Source organism: Episyrphus balteatus, chromosome 3 (assembly GCF_945859705.1).
Source record: "Episyrphus balteatus chromosome 3, idEpiBalt1.1, whole genome shotgun sequence".
NCBI classification, from domain to species: Eukaryota; Metazoa; Arthropoda; class Insecta; order Diptera; family Syrphidae; genus Episyrphus; species Episyrphus balteatus.
Window position 1 is genome coordinate 101,052,576 of NC_079136.1, and position 18,191 is coordinate 101,070,766.

At 33.3% G+C, this 18,191-nt stretch overlaps 2 protein-coding genes across 3 annotated transcripts in view; both read left to right on the forward strand.

Moving 5' to 3' along the window:
• The window catches only part of LOC129913423 (annexin B9), a 206,492-nt gene that overhangs the window by 134,351 nt on the left and 53,950 nt on the right, over positions 1-18,191 (forward strand). The gene's annotated exons all lie outside the window — the stretch shown is intronic.
• LOC129913419 (recQ-like DNA helicase Blm) lies at positions 34-12,028 on the forward strand. Of its 2 annotated transcripts, none has more exons than XM_055992074.1 (9): positions 34-239; positions 283-1,133; positions 6,152-7,522; positions 7,595-7,732; positions 8,795-9,485; positions 9,541-9,731; positions 9,852-9,942; positions 10,020-11,015; positions 11,904-12,028. In XM_055992074.1, exons 1-9 carry the CDS (start codon positions 137-139, stop codon positions 11,939-11,941), a joined length of 4,470 nt encoding a protein of 1,489 aa, XP_055848049.1. In that variant the 5' UTR covers positions 34-136; the 3' UTR covers positions 11,942-12,028. The 2 variants fall into 2 exon arrangements, with proteins under 2 accessions (XP_055848049.1, XP_055848050.1); XM_055992075.1 differs by having other exon boundaries at positions 298-1,133.

Here is an 18,191-nt window from a genome sequence, read left to right on the forward strand (position 1 = left end):
AGTAAATTTGAGAACAGAAAAAAATAGTTACCAAAACAAACTGAATTAATTTCTGTTAATATTTTTAATCAAAACAAGAATTTTGTGTGTATTAAAATTTATTAAAAAAAAGAATCTTCAAACATCAAATGCAATTATGAATAAGAAAGATTCAAAAACGGGCAAGCAACTTTCTTTAAGTTCCTTTTTAAACTATAATGAACTCAAAAAGAAAAAGTCCGCCAAAATCGAACACAAAAGTACATCATTTTAATTTTTGATTTCTCGATTAATTTAATGAAGTTTTTATTTTTACAGCTTCCAATGAAGTTAAAAATGTTTCTTCTATGTCAAATAAGTTTGTTCGAAAGAAAATAAATGCACTATGCTTGGAATCTTCCGATGAAGAAATGCAAATCAATGATTACACCACAACCAGCCCAATTAAAAAAACAAAAGTTTTCGACCTTACGACAGCCAATTGCTCCTCACCAAAAACATTTTCAAGTCCTTCAACCAAAGAAAATGCATTAGATTTACACTTGCCAAAACACAAATCAATCGAAAACCTCTCTCCTGTGCGGAGTAAGCTTGAAACAAGCTACTCAAATAATATCTCTCTATCACCTTTGGAAACCAAATATAATCCACAATCAAATTTAACTGTATCTCCCGATAAACTAAGTCTTGATTCGATTGACGAATTGATTCGGAATGATTCAATTTACACCAAAGCCCTGTCGAGTATTAACAAAAATATTGAAAAGATTAGTAAAAATGAAAAAACCAAGACAGCACATACATTTACATCACCATCACCAAAGAAGGTGCCATTGTCAGTAAAAACAGATTTGTTGTTTAGAAATGATTGCATAAACAAGAAAGAAGAAACTTGTTTAAACAAACCAGTTGAGCACAAGAATGCAACAATATTAGAAAATTTATCAAGTAAAGAAGTTGTAGAACCGAAGAAACAAGAACCAATTTCTTATGAGTCTAACGTACCGAAGACTGGTTCTACAAATAATTCAAAGGAATCTAGCGAAGTCAGTCATGTGCCAGAGAAAAAAGCGTTTGTTGTGTTTGAAAGCGGACTGGATGAGTATTTATGTAGTATTCTTCAGACTGATGACTTCAAGTCTAATATTATGATTGTAAGTAAAGATTTTATTATGAAAAAACTACCAACATACTGAATACAACTAGAACCTTACTTATCGCCTTTTTATAATAATAGAGTTTATGGAACCATCTTGGCATAAGCCAAGAGTACCTATCTATGAATTGCAGGAGATTAGGCTGTTATGTGCGCTAGATCCTAAAATACTCAGTATATGAGGTTAGAAAACATTTTTTAATGAGCGTACACAAATTTGTATAAGAAAAATAAGTTTATTTTTAAAAACATTTATGCTAAGCTAATTTTTAATACACTCGGAAGGCCATTATATCCATTGCATTGCATTGGATATAGTACTTTCTTTGGGTCCTTCCTATAAGGTAAGACTTGAACCAGTTCAATTCATTGCCTCTGAGACCATACATTTTCAATTTTGCACTAATATGCTCAGGGGCGAACGGAGAAAAAAAATTTATAGGGGGGTTTCAAAAAATTAACTTACGATATACATAGTTACTATAGGGCAAGTTAAGGATTCGTAAAAAAAAAAAAAGACTTGTGTCACTCGAGGACTGCCGCGGTAAAGCTATTGCATTGCATTTTTTATCGACTTATGCAATTATAATTATTTATTTACCTACACTACACAAAACCAATGATTATGTTTTTTTTATCTACCTATCAATTCATATACAACAACAAGGTCACATTTAAAAACATGCATACACACAATCTCATGTCCAGACAAAAAAAAAAAAAAAAGAAATCACAAGAATACTTTTTCTCTTCTGATTTAATATCGCAAGCACGGTTGCCACTCGCATAAAAAATTTCCTACCAAAGTTTCGAAAAAAAACCTACCAATTCAAAGAAAAACCTACCCAACGAAAATTTTTGATTTTAAGAGAATAAATTCTTGTTTAAAAAAATAAAATGCACGACTGGGTCGCACGAACTTGCTCTTGGAGTTAAAGTTGCTTAAATTTTTAAGACTTTCTATATAGAAATTTGGAAAAAAAAATAAAATTCGTTTAAAAAAATAAAATAAAATCTGAAATTAAATTGCCCTCCAAAACAAGTATGCAGTTTTGATTGATATATAAACGTGCATTTTTAGAAAAAAAAATTTTAAAATCGTTAGAGCCGTTTTTAAAAAAAAAACAATTTTTTATAAATAATTTTTTGGAAAAAAACTTTTAAAATAAAATTGTAATGCCATTTTGTAGAAATCACTAATCAAGAATGTGAAGTTAGTGTCAACACAAAACATGAAAATGGATGAGTTCAGACACCAACAATGAGGATACTGCGTTTGCATACACTACTTAATATTATTATTCTCGGTTTAGATGGGCACATTTGTTTGGGACAAATATTTTGGGTAGATTTGACATAATTACAATTTTTTTTTGTCAATTATTAAAAATAAAATTATTTTAGAGAAAGAACTTGGAAAAACCTACCAAATTGACTTCAAACCTACCAACCTACCCAAGGTAAAAAAACCTACCCAGTTTGGTAGGATCCTACCCACTCCGGCAACCGTGATCGCAAGCGCAATGCAACGCTTTACTCGTTCACAAATCACAAGATAAGAAGTTGAACAAGAAACAGAAGAATGGGAAGACAAAAGAAAATACAGATAATTTTTTTGCTTCTGATTTATTCTGCAGACACAGCATTTATGGTCGTCTTCCTTACTCTTCTTTTTGTTGTCTAACACAATTTATATAACCCTTTCTGACTGAACCAAAACCATTCACACATCCATGCAAGCTTCGTACAATCGTATCATATGCATATACACACATACCATCATAAATGTACTAATTTTTCGTTACGTTTTTTCTTGGTTAGCTCCCCATGCCAGGCCTGCGTTAAAATCTATGCAATAGCTTAAAAATCGAACTCGAGATAACAATTTTACATGACATTACGATGATGGAGAATCCCAAAAACTGGGTCCGGCAATTCTTTCTGTCTGTCTATATATACATACCTCAAGCTATAGCCTAAATGAGTGAAGTGATTTTCTTCAAACTTGGTAGTTAGGTAGCAGTTTTTGGTGATTCCCTAGAAGGGAAATTACATTTTTTTTATAAACTAACGGTACCTGCCATATAACAAAAATAGAAAAGTTAACTTTTTTCAAAAACGGCTCTAACGATTTTGATTGAAATGTTTGTGTGTAGTATTACACATAAGAGCCAACTTTTGTCATAGAACGGTTTTTTTGGTTTCTGAATATCTCGTAACAACATTAACATTTGTATACAAAAGCGTTTAAGTAAAGGTAATATTACGATATTAAAAAATTTTCAAAAAACACATTTATGGATTTTTTAAAAAATTTCATTTTTTTTTTCAAAAATCAATTTTTTGAAAACGTTTTTGTGTAAAATTTTAAAATTTGCTTTTTATGTGTTAATTAATTATTTCTTCAAATGGCATACCAATTTTTTTTTGAAAAATGGTTTTTAATTAATTATAAAAACGTATTTTATTTTTTTAAACTACTTATGAAGATTCTTAAAAATATCAAATTTTAAGTTTATTCTAGTTTTCTTGAATTAAAACCTATAACATTAGAGTTACTTTAAGCATAAGAGCTAGTTCGTGTGACCCCAGTCGTGCATTTTATTTTGTATTATTAATCTGCTCTGTTGTGAGTTTCACATGGACAATTTTTCGCCCGAAATATTTTTGTTCAACCGGAATTTAAAAAGCTATTGCAAGTTTCATCGAGAAGTTTTCAGGAAGCGAACACATTTTCGCCTGCAACTCACAATAGAGGAAAAGTGAAATTTTATTCTTTCGGGTGGAATGGGGAAAAAATGTGAAAGAGTTGTGAAGTCAGCTTAGTTTGGATGCAGTCTTGAAGAGGGTTTCTTCTGAGTAATACCTAATCTCAATATCTCGAGAACGACTTGTGGCATAGACAATTTGTGAAATATAACTACATATGTATCTTAATTTCTCTCATATATCTACGCCCTACGCAATAGCTAAGATCGCGCTCTTTTTTTGTAAAAAATCATTTAGATTCTACATAAAGTAAAATATTGTTAGTGAAACAATTTAAATACCAGGACCACCAATCAATTCACATAGCGAAATTATAACATAATATGTATCTACACGGTTAAAAATATTGGTGTAGATTCTACGAAAATTTGGGTTGAGGCAACACCAAAATTTTATTTAACCCCTTACCGCATGATTTTTTTTTTTTTTCGTGAAAAAAATATATATGGTAGATTTTGTTAAATAAAAAGACACGTGTTTCAGGAATTTTCAATTTTTTGAGTAAAAGTCTGAAAATTTTGGTTTTTCCGGTTTGGATCATATTTGGCACATTGAGCAGAAAACGAACAAAAAAAAATGTAAATTAAATTAATTATACGTAAAAACTACGCGCTGGAACTGTATGAGTCTCAATAAAATAGATTAAGAGGCCTTATAATCTATTTTAAATTAAATTTAAAACATTCCGCACGAAAACGTAGAAAAAATCGGTTGTAGATAATAAGAAAAAAAATTAATTTGTTCCCTTGTTGCACGATGGCTCATATATGGACCAACAGGAGGGGAACATTTCTGCACGGTGGCTCATATATGATCCAATCACTTAATGCCACTTTCAAATGTCTAAAACTTGATAAATGTAACAAAATATATATTAGCAATAATAATCACATTATATCCTTTATTGGCATATTTTTTTAAAAGATCTTACTCATTGTTTTATATTTTTTATTCAATTTTCAATTTTTCAAATATGCTTTGTCCTGCCTATCACCAGTTCGGCCACTTTACCGCATAACTATGCTCGCCCAAATCATTACAGATGGCGTTTTATAATGTTATTTAGAGGCCTTATATTACTTAATTCGAAAAGTTTAAACAAAACTAGATTTTTTTTTTTAACTTTAAAGTATTAAGGCTTTTTATGGTTTGGCTCATATATGAGCCACTGTGCGGTAAGGGGTTAAATTTAATACTTTGACTGTATACATCTTTACATAACACATTTTAATTTTTAATAATGAGGTACCCATAATGTAAGACATGGGCTGTTCATCATTACTGATGCTATTTTTCCCTAATTTTTCTTTTGAAACCGTCGATACTCTAGCACTAAAGCTACTTTTCTGTTTATTCTCCAACACTTCGCCAAATAACTTGTAAAACATAAGGTCTGTTCCAGACTTTTTGTGCACTAAATTAGGCAGTCTGTCAAATTAATGAGAGTTGGGAGAGAATTCTCTCAGAAGGAAATAAAACTACGAAAGACTGCCAAAAAGTCTGGAACAAGTTGAACACCATTATTCAACACAATTTCATATTTTATGCTTAATTCGATAAACATTAACACTTTTTTAATGCAAAAAAAACGTAAACTCGATTCAATTTAAAAATCACTACAATTTCATTTGTTTTCATCTTTATTTATTTGTTTGACATACGTCAACTTTTCATTTGACAGAACTCATATTTCTGCCGAAAGAAATTCTTTGGGCTAAATTTGTCAGGGTGGGGAAATTTTTTACGCTCTCGTGAGCGCTCTCTTCTACACAATTTTTGAAGTTGGGAACAGACTCTGATCAAAAATAACTAAATATTACTAAATTCGGCAGTTGCAAACTGAGTGTGGAACGGACCTATAAACTTCATCGTTTGTTTTCACGAAATAGCAACAGTTTTCAAGGGTTATTATTCTACTTTATTCCTTGTCAATTTATCCCACAAAAAAACTATTGGCGGTAAATAAGGTGTTTCACTGCCGGTATACCTCGCTTTTAAGACCGATACTCACTTACGCACGTAATAGTATTACGGCCCGAAAGCATGTGCATAAGTGACACGTTGAGGTAAGCCGCCTCGAAGGCCCTTGACCTTCTTGTCTATACAATGTAAGCCATCTCTGGCTCATATTGTGTTTTCTTTTTTAGAAATGTTACTTATGTAAACGTATCTATCTCTGTGCAGAGAACTCAAAATTAATCAATTTTTCAAATTACTCTGATATACATCTTTGTTATTTAATTTCAGGACAGTGAAATGGCTCTTACTTCGAGACTCTCATTTTTTAAATCAACTTATATGGACCTCGTTGAAAAATACTGTAACATAATCGATCAAATACCAACTGATTTTTTCTCAACTATAGATGGTTTTCAACCAAACACCTTCCTCAAGCTCAAGATCTTAAGACAAAAGTTCAAAGCCAAAACAAAACTTATCAAAAACACACTCAACAAACGAAAAGAAGAACGTGAAAAGCAGTTCCAGCTAGAGCAGTTTCCAGAAGAAGATGAAGAAGAGAATGTTCCACAACAGTTCACAAAAGCTAAAACAAATTTACTACCTCATAAACCTGCCTTGCAAACTGTCTTTCAAAACTTTTCAAACTGTGATGATGAAGAAGAATTCCTACAAATTGAAAACGAGTCAAACGCAATCAAATCGAATTATCCAGAAGAAGATGAAGAAGAAGAAATCCGCCAATTAGAAGTTCAAAAAAAGAAATCGCCAGTATTGCAAAAACAACATGACGATGTGAGAAAACGCCAAGAACTTATTCATGATTTGTGCGAAGATTTTCCAGATTATATGAATGAAAGTCCTCAAGTCATTTGTATCGACGACGATGACAGCATGCAGCTTGATCACAAAGCTCCTACAGGCGACGACAATGATGAATTTGACAGTTTTATGCACGAGATCAAAAACCATGAGGACATGCTGCATGGAAAGAAATCCGATTATGATGATTACATCTACAAAGATTTCGAGGATACAAAAGTGGCTAATAAAGAATCAAAAACCAACAGCCAAAGAATTCTTTTCGAAGAAAAACCAAAAGAACCTGAACCTGAGCTGGATGCCGATGGATGGGAAGTGTACGATTTTGAAAAATTCGAAAGTGCTTCACAAGTAGCGTCAGTATCAGTACCTGCACCAGCACCGGCGCCAAAACATACACCTTTAATACAGGTGAGAAGTTTCCTTGAACTTCAAAGCCCTTCTGCATCCACAAGTAACAATCGAAATTTATATAGTCAAAGTTCATCATCATCACTTGTTTCAAATAAATCAGCACAAAAAGTTGATGGTAAATTCCACTCCAACATAAATAACGATGGCATTACTGGAGAGTTTGATGGCAATAACTATCCCCATTCGGATAGCCTAATGGAGGCATTACAGTTCAGCTTCGGTTTAAAGAGTTTCCGTCCAAATCAATTGCAGGTGATAAATGCAGGGCTCACAAATCACGATTGTTTTGTTCTCATGCCTACGGGCGGTGGAAAATCGTTGTGCTATCAACTTCCAGCGCTATTAACAGAAGGTGTAACAATTGTTATTAGCCCCTTGAAGTCTTTAATTTTGGATCAAGTCAATAAATTGAATTCATTGGATGTAGGTTTACTTTTTTTTCGAATTTTCAAATTAACGAAAAAAATATTCTGTATTATTCATTTATATTTATAGATATATGCGAAAAATTTATCAGGGGACCAGACTTTGAGTGAAGCTCGAGGTGTTTTCGTCGACTTAGAATGTCAGCCACCAAAAATAAAAATTCTTTATGTAACCCCTGAAAAAATATCAAGCTCGGTTAAATTCCAGGTAAGTCAAACTTAGAGTAATACAATTTATAAGAATTAAAAAGTCAATTTATTTGTATACACTATTCACGGCCTTTAACAACAAGAGTCTAGAGACTTCTTCAGACGATGACTTATATTATATTGCTATCCTTCGCTTAGGAATTCCACTTCCTTAACATACAATAAAGTGACACAGCATTGAGTTAATTCTTTTTTTAATTGATAAAACCTGTGAACTTTCCTTAATATATGCCGAAAGCGCCCGGTGCCGATATAATTTAGCAGTAAGGGCCTTAAGGCAATAGTCTGGTTGTTCGTTATTTTGAACGTCATCATTTTGCCTTTCCGAGGATGATTGGTTGTCTTCGCCATATAGCGGTTTATGAAGTGTGCTTTCTCTCCTTTCTCCTACCATATTCCCGTTTTTGCCAACTGAAGCTAGTATCCTTCTTTCACTCTTTGGCTGTGTTCCTTTGGGCTCAGCAAAGTACTTTTTAGTACTTCTGAATCCATTCAAATACATTTTTCTATAGAAGAAATGGAGTTGAATACAACCAGAAGTACTTAGCAGTAGATACTTAGGGCCAAAGGAACACAGCTTTTGATAGAAGTTTTGAATGTTATCCCTAACTTAGAATAACCTAAAAGACTAGAGGACTTATTTTTCAAAACTGCCTCTTGCGTCTTAGAGCTGGATATTCCTCTATTCATTTATTGATGAAGATCTATCTGAGTGCTCTCTAATTTCTGGTTCGTGTCTTCAACAAGAATTTTCTTTACCCGGATTTAAGCGCCAAGGAGGTAGTATTTCCAGTCCAGGATGTTGGAAGGATGCTAGCTTACAAGGGTAAAATGATCAATTTGATTGACTAATTGTTGATCTGAAGGCTTTCAAGTCCCCTTGTGAATATTAAGATGTGACAAGAACTCAGTTGTCACTGACAACTGAGTGATTGATTCGATTTCGCTCCGCTCCAAAATCGAACATGTTAAGATCGTTGTCGGAGTTGTTTTATACCGGTATTGGCTTTATATTCACCAAGGGTAAAGTTCTAAAGTAAAGTATTTTCTTTGATTTCAGGATATTTTGGATCTACTGTACAGCCGAAATAACATCAGTCGATTTGTTATTGACGAAGCTCATTGTGTTTCGCAATGGGGTCATGATTTTCGACCAGATTACAAGAAACTGGGTATACTTAGGAAACGATTTCCCAATGTCCCAACTATGGCGCTTACAGCTACCGCAACACCCCGCGTTCGCATCGATATTCTGCGCCAATTAGGCCTCGTTCAATGCAAATGGTTCCTTTCCAGCTTCAATAGACCAAATCTGCGCTACTCTGTCTTACCAAAAAAAGGTGTTAAAACATTTGATGAAATTAACAAATTCATAAGATCCCAGCCAACTTCAGCGAGTGGTATAATTTATTGCCTATCACGAAAAGAATGTGACACGGTTGCCGCAAAAATGAACTCATTTGGCATTAAAGCTGCCAGTTATCATGCTGGTCTAACAGATAATCTTCGAGAATCCAGGCAAAAAGATTGGATTACAAATAAATTTCGAGTTATATGTGCAACAATTGCATTTGGTATGGGTATTGATAAACCGGATGTTCGTTTTGTATTGCACTACTCGATGCCAAAGAGTATTGAAGGCTATTATCAAGAAGCTGGTCGTGCTGGACGTGACGGCGAACTTGCTAATTGCATTCTCTACTATAATTATGGTGATATGCTGCGATATAAGAAAATGATTGATCTTGAGCGTAAGTACTGAAGTAAGTTATGTGTGTTTTTTTCACAGATTTCATCTTCTTTCAGGTGGAAGTGACTATAATGTCAAGAAAATTCATATTGAAAATCTCAATCGGATTGTTGGGTTTTGTGAAAATGTTAGCGATTGTCGCAGAGCCCAACAATTGGACTATTTTGGGGAGCATTTTACAAGTGATCAGTGTTTGGAGAATCGCAAAACCGCATGTGATAATTGTTTAAAAAAGAAAGATTATATGGTAAGCAATTTTATAAGTTTGAAACTTGATCGAATGAACTACTAAAACTCCTATATTTAAAAAAAAATGTATTAATGACATTAAAACAAATTTTTAATCGAAATTTAAAACAATTTTCAGGAATTAGATGTAACTGAAGACTGCAAAGTAGCAGTTCGGGCAATTAAAGATATCTGTGCTGGCCGCTCTAGATTCACTCTTCTACATATTGGTATGAGCTTTTACAAGTACAATCTAAAGAACTTTTGTTTAATTGATTTTTTTTTTGTGTATAAACACTACTTTCAGCTGATGTTCTAAAGGGTTGTATGATCAAAAAAATTGTTGATAACAGACACAATACGCTGCCCTTCCATGGTCGACTCAAAGATTGGGATAAAAACGATATTCAACGGCTTTTAAGAAAACTGGTAATTGAGGAGTTTTTGCGTGAGGATATGATATTCTCAAATGATATTCCTCAAGCTTACATAAATCTTGGACCTAAAGCTCAAAGTTTGATGACTCAAAAAATCGAAATACGATTTGCCATTGTAAGAACTGAAAAGGCAGCCAAGAACTCGGCAGCAGATAATGAAGAACCAACTACATCAGGTCAATCTCGTGATCGCAAAACTTCACCAGAACTAAAATTAATTTCTGAACGTTGCTACACGGAACTTTTGGATCTATGTAGACGTATAGCGGCATCCAAAAATGCCACCATGGCGAGCATAATGAATATTCAAGCTCTCAAAGCTATGGCCGAGTCTCTGCCTGAGACAGAAGCCGATATGCGTGCAATTCCACATGTAACGAAAGCCAATTACGATAAATATGGTGAACAGATGTTGGAAATTACTAGAAATCATGCAGCGGAAAAGCTTTGTCTATTGATGGATTTACAAGAGAATACTATGATAGAAGAAGCTAGTGATGTTGATGATGCTCCGCCATCACCAAAACCATCTGTCAGTCGCAAGAAAGCAACAACATCATCATTTGGTGGTGAAAATCAAAATATGATGGGCGATAATGACGACTTTACTACCTCATGGGATTCGGTTGCACCCGCTAAAACAAGTGGATACCGTCAAACTGGCAAGCGGAAAGGTTCTTGGCGAGGGAGTGCGGCTAAGAAATACAAAAGAGCAGCAAACAGTTCTGCTAATGGTGGTATTTCAAACTCATATATTGTTAGGAGTCCGAAAAAAAGAGGAGGCAGGCGAGGAGGAGCAACAGCTGGAAGCAAAAAATCCGCAAACAATGGTTGGATTTGCAAGAAAAACAATTCTCAAGGTGGAGGTAAACTCATTTGATTTATTTATGAAATTTAGAATCAGTGCATAAACATGCTATCATCATATCCTCAAAAATGCAGAAATTAAAAATAACAATTTCTTGCATTTTTTTTACATATTTGTCTATCAGTGTGTAAAACTTTATAGGTCGGAGAGTCAGTAGGCTTCTAGAAAACCAGCAGCAAAATTAGTATTTTGGTAAATAGAAAGCCTACTGCCTCTTTTTTGTGAAATTACGAAAAAAAAACTACGACTTTGAACTAGTTTTGACCCGTGTTTACAATTTAATTCTGTTTCCTACAATTCTTTCATTTAAAGATTGAAGGAAAAAAATACGTATTGATACTGGTTTATTATTCTAAAAACTTTCCGTGTTATTTTCAAAAAGGTAATCATTTTCAAAGTTGAGCTGTTCTAATGTCTCTTTTTGCCTAATACGCAGATCTCGCTTAGTATTAGTACACATTTTTTCTCCATGACAGATAACCAATGTATGGTTAGAAAGGAAAATCTAATTATTTAGATGGAGCTGTGCACTACTCGGTTGAATTTTGGAGCGATTTTTGTCTTCTTCCTTTTCTCGGCGCTGTTATGATCTCGATGTCGAGGGGATCATAACTATCCGCTATCCCACGTATCTGCTTCACACTAGTGATCCGCCTGTGGGGTTCGCCGGGTTGGCGGTAAGCGTCCCGGTTTTGTATTGTTCCATTTCTGACGCCAACTTTTGAGAGATTTTTGTATGGGAGTTAAAATTTAGCTCGATCTGCATACTAGGATTAAACATTGAATCTTGTTCCAACCCAATCGGATACGATGATAGGACAAATAACAAGCATTTTTATTAACAAAAATACATTATTTAAAATTATTTTTATTTTATCTTTCATAGGTGGTTTTGAGTTGATGCCGATCCCGAAGCCGAAGTAGATTTATGTTAAGTGTACAAAAAAATGATTTATAGTATGTATTTATTGTTTTATTATTATATAAAATGAGAATTTGGCACCGTGCTGTCACAAGTGTGCTTAATCAAAATAAAATTTATATTTTTTGCAATCTGTTGTTTTTCTCTATGAATCCTGTGGTAGCAAAGAGGTTTTTTTTTTTTTTTAATTTTAGGTCAAAGGCAAACCTCCCACAAATTTAAATATTAAGATAAAGTTGACATTTCCGAAAGCATTAAACGCAAGGGTGCTTGTTTTTGTCTTCAACAAGTAAAATATAACCGACACCCATCTGAAAAATATGATACACTCATGAAATTCGGGATGAAGCTTTAAGATAAAGCAGGGACAAAGGATCCATAAAGTTCTTAAAAATATTTTTGGTGAAAGGGTGTTTTTTTTTTGTTGAGTGGTTGAGTTTTGTGTGAGAAAGGTATCATTACAGTTGATATAAATTTTGTAAATCTGTTTAACTTTGTGAAAACGTTTCTTTTATTATAAGAACTAAGAATCTATTGAGTCTACAAAATCATATTGAGTGAAAATGTGTTTTTTTAAGAAATAATGAAATTCAGAATTAGTACCACAAAAATGGAACAAAAATGGTACCCCAATGAGAATGTTTCATTTATAACCGAAACCAGGTATCAAAGCAGACCATACAAATTTTTTAGGAAAAAAGGAAAATCCGCGATTAGTCCGATAAAATCAATGGTATAAAAGCTACCCTTTCGATATTTATTAAAAATGTTGTATTTGCCAAGGGAATTACAAATAAAATAAGTATAATTAAAGATGTTTGAGAAAATTCCAATTTTTGTTTCCAATTGGAATTTTTTCAAATAAAATAAGTATATAATTTTTTTTTCACTTGAAAGGGTGTTTTTTTGAGGTGTTGATTTGGTTACTCTATTGAAAGTGACCTAAAAACGACTGAGTAAAAAATCGTTGAAATGTGTAAAAATTGAAAAACGGGTTTTTAACGATAACTTGAAATTTTGAGGGTCTATGAAAAATTTCAAGTCCGAAATATAATGTACTCAGTAATACCTACAACTTCTGCTAGGTCACTTCCAAAGTAATTGAAATGATTTTTATTTCGAAACACAGTGTTATTGTACAAAATTATGAAAAAGGGAACTTATAAATTTCATTCATTCGTGGTTGTGGTGAACGAAAACGTAAGATGATGAAAATAAAAATACACTGAAAAAAAAGCTAAAATTTTCTGAACTGGCTGTGATAGAACTTTTTTCTAATTTGGTTAAGTGTTGGTATCAACCTTTTTAGGCTTATCCATTCTTTAGTTAGCATTCTTCTACATCTTGTTCTGTCTAATGCATCATGATAATAGCGTGGCCAACTGGCATTTATATATCGTCTCTCCAAAGGTTCGATTGCCTTCTTACCCTTCTTTATATCATATTTAAAGCCTTCGTCCAGCGGGTATAAATCATTCGAACAACATGTCTAGCCCATTCCAACTTATTTTTTGAGTCTGTACCTAACGAAATTAGTTCGACTTGGTATATCTCTATAAATAAATATATATAAATCCTTAAGATACTTCTCTCCATTGCTCTTTGGGACAACCGTAACTTTATCTCAGTATTTTTTTTAAATTTGCCATGTTTGACACCTATATGCTTGAACTCGAAGTATGGTTGAGGTTGCTTTAAAAGTGAAATTCTGTTCGAAAGTATCGAAGTCGATGAAAACAAAATAAATGGTTAAATTGTATTCATTACATTTTTCTATAATTTGACAGACACTCTGTAAATGATCAATTGTGGGAAAGCTCGATCTAAAGCCAGGTTGCTCAATGGGCTGATTGAAATAAACATTTTGCAAAAATTTTGTAGATTGATGATATTTCACTAACTGGACGGTAGTTTTTTATATCTTCTTTATTACCCTTTTTATGGCTGAGTATTATCTCGGACTTTGTCCATTGGTTTGGAACTTCCTAAGCTATTCCGTCGTTTCCTTTGCTTTTTTCTTAGCTTTCTACTGCCTTTTCAATTTGCTTTTAAGAAAGGGTGGAAACAGGGGCGTAACGAGAGGGGGGTGTGTGGGTCTCACCCCCCTCCCCCCGATTTTCCGAGTCGGCAAATCGGTAGGCAACAAATTTATCGCCAAATCATTTTTTGTATGTACATAATGTCGAATTCCTTTCAATTGAAAAATCGAATTTTCGGCGATCTCGAAGCGAATTTTTTCTGAAAATCATGTTCCATAGAAAAAAATTTCGCCTCAAACGAAGCAGAATTCGAATTTTTTTTAATCCCTCTTTTTTGAGAGATTTACACGGATTTGCACACACACTTGGAACATTTGACATTTCTCAAACGTCAAGCTGAAAGTTTTCTTCGTGTTGTTTGTTTATTTGAGAACACCAACTTCAAATAAAAAGTAAATTTTAATTGAATATCCTATTTTTATTGCGGAAAAATATGAAATAAATAAAAAAAAACAATGTGCGATCAAAATATATTTTTTCCTGGCATAGTTCTTGTGAAAAAGTTAAATTACTGTGACTTTTCTTCTCGTAATTGTCGTCAGAAAATTTTTTTCTCTGTAAAACCACAGCATACGGCCAAAATAATAACCTTCTACTTCATCTTCACTCAGATCTTAATAATAACTGCAATTTCCCTTTGATTCTGATTAAAATAAATCTATATTACCGAAGAAAATAAACAAAATTATTGATCAAAGGAATCTCTGGTTTTATTTTGCAGAAATTGTTTTGGTTTCAGCTTGACGTTCGTGTAAAAATTGTTGTCAAATGACACACATACAATCGCAAAAAGAATTCGGTCTGTTTTCATGTTCCTTTTTAAAACCAAAAATTCGATTTTTTTGAGGCGATTCAAAAAATTGAAAGGAATTCGACATAAGTGTATGTTTTTAAAATCTGGCTAGCTCTTGTCGCGTACGAGGTACGCGTAACGTAGCACAGTGGAAGCAAATGGAACTACAATAATAACAAGAAACAGAATTATAGTGGAAAATGTTATACAAACCACCCTTTATTTAAAATAACACGCTGCACATTAGAACCTGATTATTAAACTCTGCTTCCTTCACGAGTTTCGAATCAGAACTGACTTTCGTCAAATATAAAAACGAGACGAAAGCTACTCTTTCGTCAAGTTACATAGAAGAAAGATAAAATATAAATTATAAATTATAGTCATTGAATAAGAAGTACACCCTTTGTATATAAAATCTATAGCATTATCATGAAGTGAAATTTTTTAGTTTGTTCGCTACCTGAGTGGTCGCTAGGGCGCTTAGATCGAATTCAATAATGAGAGTAAGGAGATGAGATATACATTTCTGTTTGAAATTTGACATAGTTTTTAGTTCGTTCGCTCGCTTACTTTTTTGGTGGCGCTGTTTTTTTTCATGATAGTACTATAGATTTTATATACAAAGATCACACCTTTAGAGTTGGTGAGTGAAGCCACAAACAAATTAAAAACAATATATAGGGTAGAGTTGCCTATTTGCGGCCGTCTCCAGTTACCGGCCACCTTTCAGAAAATCGTTATAAATAGTGATTTCAAAGGAGTTTATTCCAAATTTTCACTCGTATGCTGTTCTAACATATAATAGAACAGCACAAGAGCAAAATTTTGGAATAAACCCTCCGAAATTCCTAGATATAACGATTTTCCGAAAGGTGGCCGGAAATTGGATACGGCCGAAAATAGGCAACTCTACCCTAATCTGTCAAAAAAAATATATAATCTGTCAAATTTCGAGCTAGTTTTCCATGGGCGAACTCACTCTTATTGGTGATGACAAGGCGATGCAATCATTAGCTTTTGGCTAATAGCGTTTTCGTTTGGGAATTCTTAGAAGCGTCCGGGACTGTCCGATCCGGAATGCCAAACGATCAGAGTTGGATACTTTTTTTTATTCTGAAGTTTGGGTTTCTTTGTATTTGTGAAACATCAAATGCGAACGTCTGATGAAAGTTTTGTTTTGTTTATTTTTTTTTTATTATCATTAAGTTATCTATTTTTGTTTTGTTTTCTTCACATTATTTTAATATAGTTTAAAGTTTGTGCATAGTTAAAAATCTTGAAATTTAGAAATGAACAACAAAGAATGACATTTCATTACTTTGACGTCTTAAGTGTTAACATGTGTGCGTGATTCTGGTTTTGATTCTGCCTCAAAATTCGGAATCGATTTTCTCTTCTTTCCAGAATTAGAACTGTCATTGAGTGCCAAACGATCAGTTTTAGAATCGTTCGGGAGAATTCCGGACAGTCCCGGACGACCAAACGAAAACGCTATAAGTATGCGTGCAAAATCGTACATTTTTGGCTAGGTGTGCGTAAAAACACCGTGCGTGTTTTTCACATTTATTCACGAATACAAAAGAGATTACAACAACACGAAATAAGCAAATGGGTTTTTGGGGGTAAAACGTACGAAAGTTTCCCATCTCCTTTGGGTATCTCTGCCCCTTCCTGTACTTCTTATTCAATGATTATAGTATCGACTGCAGAGTTACCAGGCTCGTGCAGTTCGACACAAAAAAGATAAAAAATATAAATTATAAAGTAGGTATCATGGTATAAAAAGACAAGGTATGATCATTAGAGCCGCCATCTTACAAAATGGGGTAATAAGGTTTTGACGTTTAATATTTGGCAAAGTCAAAAGCAACAACAATTTCCAAGACAAATTTGTTTACAACAACAATTTCAATGGGCAGCTGTCAAAACCTTAAGTAGCCATTTTTAAGTTTTGACAGTTCTCGATACAGAGTTTTTTTCTAATGATCATATACCTTCTCTTTTTATACCATGATAAAGCATAGCATCGACTGCAGAGTTACCAGGCTCGTGATGTTCGATACAAAAAAGATAAAAAATATAAATTATAAAGTATAGCATCGACTGTTACCAGGCTCATGCAGTTCGATATAGTACGATTTACCGAGTCGGCAAATTAATCGCCAAATAATTTTTTTTAGCGTACGTAGGTGTATTTAACATCTGGTTAGCTCGTGTCATGTCCTGTAATCACATTGGAATTTTATTCCTTTTGATAGAATAGAACCTACAAACACGTCAAATAAAGTAAAGAATTCTGAAAATTAATTTACCATACGAACCCTTAAAAGTATCTTGAATTTTGATTTTATCAGTTCTTTATATTTTCGCAAAAATGTCGTGTTCAAAGTAAAAATTTTAATAGAAAATCTAGAAGTGGAAAATTTTTTGAAACATCATAGAACTCGTAGGTTTCTAAAAAGAATTGATGAAAATCCTGAAATCGCTTCTGTTTTTATTTGGAAACATTTTATAGGAAAGAATTCAAAATGGTTCTTCAAACTACTATGTCACGCGTAAAAGATAATTTAACTGTTTTTGAACCATTTTTAAGAAATTTTAAAATACCCGCTTCTAAGAGCCAATGCCACAATAGAATTAGTCGAATTTATTGTGGAATTGGATCCTATTTTTTTAAAAGAGGATGTGGCATGCTACTTATCTGAATTGCAAATTCTTCTTTTTTCTTGCAACGAATGCTCGAATTTCGACGACATTACCAAAGAGGTATTTAAACTGATATGTAATTCCGTTAGCCTTCAAGTCAGTTTACTACATGTTTACCGCTCGTATGACGTCATCTTCTTATAAGCGGTCATTTAGTAAACTTAAAAGAGTTCTCAATTATTTGCGCACGACCATGGGTGAAGAAAGGTTAAATTAGTTGATGCTGCTATATTCCTCAAAAGATATAGTTGATAAAATTCAACTAAGCTAACCTATCGAAAAATGGGCATTGTTAAAATATCGCAGCGTTAGACTTTAAATTAAAAGTCAATTTTATGTATTATGTTTTATGTTAATTTTTTTGAAATTAAAAACCTTAATTTTAAAGACTGCAAATGTGCCTAATTTGTTTTTTTACCAAAAATATTTTTTTTTTAACTATTAAGGAATGTGTAATTTGTAACGCAATAAATTTTAAAACGTTTTTTAATCTCTTTCTACAAATTCTCTTCTTATGCCAATACACTCATTTCATGTGTTTCCTGGTGCTTCTATTCCCTTTTTATAGGCCGATTCCTCCAACTCTTCAAAAAACAGCTCCGACTCAGCAATCACCTCTTCGTTGGTGAAGAATTAGCGTCCAGCCAATTTTTTTTCGTTTGGAAAGAGGTAGTTGTCTGATGGTGCCAAATCAGCTGAATAAGAGGGTTG

Bases quoted from the DNA above. Each gene is read 5' to 3' on its own strand.
- LOC129913419 (XM_055992074.1), top strand. From the start codon at position 137: ATGAATAAGAAAGATTCAAAAACGGGCAAGCAACTTTCTTTAAGTTCC. The intron at 9,732-9,851 runs GTAAGCAATTTT...AACAATTTTCAG, and splicing joins TAAAAAAGAAAGATTATATG to GAATTAGATGTAACTGAAGA. The intron at 9,943-10,019 runs GTATGAGCTTTT...CACTACTTTCAG, and splicing joins ATTCACTCTTCTACATATTG to CTGATGTTCTAAAGGGTTGT.